The sequence below is a fragment of the Aegilops tauschii genome, chromosome 4, assembly GCF_002575655.3.
Source record: "Aegilops tauschii subsp. strangulata cultivar AL8/78 chromosome 4, Aet v6.0, whole genome shotgun sequence".
In the NCBI taxonomy this organism is placed as follows: domain Eukaryota; kingdom Viridiplantae; phylum Streptophyta; class Magnoliopsida; order Poales; family Poaceae; genus Aegilops; species Aegilops tauschii.
This window is the reverse complement of record NC_053038.3, coordinates 316,254,182-316,257,841: the sequence shown is the minus strand read 5'-3', so window position 1 is coordinate 316,257,841 and position 3,660 is coordinate 316,254,182. Positions and strand designations below refer to the sequence as shown.

General features: G+C 40.2%; 1 protein-coding gene across 1 annotated transcript; it reads right to left on the bottom strand.

Annotated features, from left to right (window-relative positions):
* Nucleotides 1-1,804: 1,804 nt before the first annotated feature.
* Nucleotides 1,805-3,295, bottom strand: LOC141021843 (uncharacterized). The gene is made up of 2 exons (XM_073497692.1): nucleotides 2,949-3,295; nucleotides 1,805-2,165 (listed from the first exon to the last, which is right to left on the bottom strand). The coding sequence occupies exons 1-2, from the start codon at nucleotides 3,293-3,295 to the stop codon at nucleotides 1,805-1,807; spliced, it is 708 nt and encodes a 235-aa protein (XP_073353793.1).
* Nucleotides 3,296-3,660: the final 365 nt, after the last annotated feature.

The window sequence follows — 3,660 nt, the reverse complement described above, 5'->3', positions numbered from 1 at the left end:
TATATCTCTTGAAAGCATTGTAGGCTTTGTTTGTAGTGTTTGGATGTCTTGTCAAGTACTATGTAATAACTGGTATATTTTGTGTTGTGTTTAAGTGTGGCACAATGTTTAACAAACTTTTTTCCATGATGATAGTGTGGTTGAATAGCTGTTTTCACTTGTGTATGTTTCATTGGGAATTTGTTTTGGTTAAGTTCTATTTTTTGTACTGAAGTCGTATAAACTAGTTGAACTGAAAACACCTTTTTCTAAGTTCATTACGAGTTGTTGCTGAAAAAGTGAGATTTATTTTATTTTCATCTGTCCCAACCTAGGTTGGACCTTAATAGTTTTTGTACCATTTTTTCTTCTACTTATTGTATAGTTCTGTTAGTACTGAATTGTAATCTCATTCAGTGTAAGGCTTTTAAAATTTGGTGTCACGATAGCACTTGTGGATCTAGCGTGAGTGGAGTGACGCTTCCTTGTTATGTAGAACTGATTTCATATAATGTATTAGAACTGAAGGTTTTTTTGGGATTGAAATTATTTACGACGAAGTTGCTACGTGATCTCTAGCCAGATTTTATTTAAGTATAAGAAAATTAGCAAAATTTGAGAGCCAAATTTTTGTTTGAACTTCTTGAATTTTAGTACTTGAACTTCATAGTAAAAGTTAAAGCACTGGTTTAAATTAGCTACATTTAACAGATAGCCGTATAAAGTTCAGAATTACTTCACTAGTCAATGTGGGCTGATGCTTCTGTTGTTTGTTTTTTGTTAATTTTTGTCCTTGGTTGAACTGTAATCTATTTGGTTGAGTCTTCGCCTTCTTTCTCAAAGCATTAATTGGTATCATCATAGCAGTTACCGAATAAACTAAGTTGTACTGGGATTTCAATTGTGCTGGTACTTTGATCATTTTGTTTTTTTTTGTGTTGTTTGAAACTAGTACCTCACTGGTCAATGTGGGCTGATGCTTCTATTTTCTTTCTTGTGATTTTTCTCCTTGGTCGAACTGATATCTTTTTGATTTAGTTTTGGCCTTCTTTTTTCTAGGCTGTGGTTCTTCTCAAGGCAATGTTTGGTATGATCATAGTACTTGCTGTATAGACTAAGTTGTACTGAGATTTCAGTTGTACTATTACTGTTATTCTTAGTGTCTCACTGTTTTAGGGAATGCGAACTGAAACTTCCCGTTCCTTTTTATATTTTGTAGAATGAATGTATCGTGTGTCCATGTGTACCAGAACTTTCAGTCCTAGCATGCTAGTGACTAGGAAATACATACTGATGGTTCTTTGCTTTTCCTGTTGCAGTACTTAGTAAATTTCTAACTACTATTAGCACGATGTTGTTAGTACTGAATGTTGTCCTCGGCTGAAACTTAGTCTTTTTAGTGTTCTTCTAAAACTAAAAACTGATTTTTAGTGTGATAGTACTACCGTACATGTCTAAGCTGTACTGAGCGTCCAAGCCTACTATTTGTTGTTGTCCTTAGTTAGTCTGCCACTGTTTTTTTTTGTGAAAATATCCATGTGTGATTTTGTTGCTCCATTACTAGTGCTGCGTGGCAGCCATCAAGTTCCAACTTCAACCTACTTCAAGTTCAAATGATGTATCAACAAAATAGGAAGCTAGCAAACTTGTTGAATGACATAAGCAAACGATGTACTTGATAGACATAGGCAAACTTGTTCAAACCCTGACACACATAACATAAGGTAGCTGGTTCAACATAACGAAAGCAAACTACAAATCTGAAACTACAAGATTAAGGACAAGCAGAAGAGCGAGCAACACGAAGGCAGACTTTCATGCATCTTCATCCCGCGAAGTTGCAGTGGTAGTAGGGGTCAGCCTCCTGCTCTTTTGAAATATCCCAACCTGTCACGATGTTGTCGATTGTCTTCCATGACTTGCACGTGGCGTATGCATCTATTCCTGCGTACTCGATGAGGTTGTCTGGCAATGGGTTGTTCCCCCACAGTTTGTGGTCTTCCTTCTTCTCCATCTTCTTCTTCATGCCTTTATAGAATGGGTGGATGATGCTGCCTGCAACATCGGCCAAGGAGTCGCAGTATTTGTTGGTGGTTGGAACTTTCCACTTGCGCTGCATGTCGATGAAGTTGTTGGGGTTGATCTCCAAACAAGACTTGTTCAGCATCCGCTTGTCACCTCCAATGCTGAAACCAACAAATGTGTACAATTTCTCCTCCTACAGGAAGTCTTTGAGGCGCTTGGGCCTGCAAGGGGGGAGACACACATTGAAGATTAGTGCTCTTTTTTGAAGATTTAATTCTTCTGCTTTTTAGTTTTACAAGTGATAATCCATGAGGTAGATGCTTATATAGTATAAGTCATGGATGAATGTAGTTCAGAAACTAGTACACAAAGTCCAGAAATTAAATTCAACTACACCATGTTATTTTTCTTTTTTGCTATCTTCAGTGCTTTCACCAAATGCTTCACCAAATTCAAGAATCATTTTACCAGAGTCAATGATATATGTGCTGCTTGATTCAAGTTGTTTTCTTTTTTGTTGAATAAAAGACCTATACCAGTGCTTGATACATTTTTGTGCATCAATTCTATATCAAGTTCAGAAATTAATTTGAGAAACATGTGCATCAAGATATGGACCTATACCACTTCACCAAACATCTTTTAATACATCAATTCTATAAACTATACTAGTGCATCAAGATCAGAATCTATGCTAGTACATCAAGTTCAGAAATTAATTTGGTGAAACATTTTTCAGATGCTAATCCAGTGCATCAGTTTCAGATGCTAATCTGGTGAAACAATCCACTTCACAGTTTCAGAAATGTATGTAACTTGAGAAACATGTACTCGTGCATCCACTTCACAAACTATAGTAATTCATCTAGTTGGGAAACAAGTTTAATGAAGTTTTTAGGGAGTAGTACTAGTACAACAGATGAATGAACAGTAGTATGGGTTACCATTTTATGGCCGCTGCCATGTGGTACACCAAGCAGAGTTCCTCGACGCACAACTGCAGGACTGCTGCCATATGTGGAGGTTCATCTTCACTGGTGTACTCCACATCAACTCGGATGAAGCTCGGATACAAGCCTCCGCCCTTCATCCCGAGCCTGCTCATCATCTCGTCGGCCTTGTCTGGTTCGCTGGTGCAGACGATCTCCAGCGTCTCCTTGCCGTGGAGCTCAACCCTTGTGAGGGTTCTCGTGTACTCGTGCTTCTCGTCGGGGACGTGAACGTCGACGAGGTTGCTGCTCTTGTCCGACGTCTCGCCATGATGACGCTTGGCGGACGGTTCCTCCGCCATCGCCTTCCTCCGGCGACTGTGGGCTTGGGAGAGAGAAGTTTGTGGTTTGTGTGCAGTGGAGATGGAAGCGGCAATGGTGGTTCTGTGAACGAGGTAGAGATGGAAGACAATGGGGTATTTTGCAATGCATTGACGGGGATGTGTGGGAGGCGGTTCGTCGGGGGCGTGGGTGTAGTGGTTGTGGGGGTCCCCGTCTGCAATCCCTTGTGGCAACCGCCCAGTGGGTGGTGCGGGTGGTGGCCTAGAATAACTAGCCGTCCAAGCCAATGGTTTTTACTGTCGCACTGAGTAGCCTTGTCAAGCTGTACTTATGAGCTGCTTATCCCACTTGCACGTCTTACGGGTGGTGATGATGGCATTTTGCA

Bases quoted from the DNA above. Each gene is read 5' to 3' on its own strand.
- LOC141021843 (XM_073497692.1), bottom strand. From the start codon at position 3,295: ATGGCGGAGGAACCGTCCGCCAAGCGTCATCATGGCGAGACGTCGGAC. The intron at 2,166-2,948 runs GTAACCCATACT...TGTTGGTTTCAG, and splicing joins ATGGCAGCGGCCATAAAATG to CATTGGAGGTGACAAGCGGA.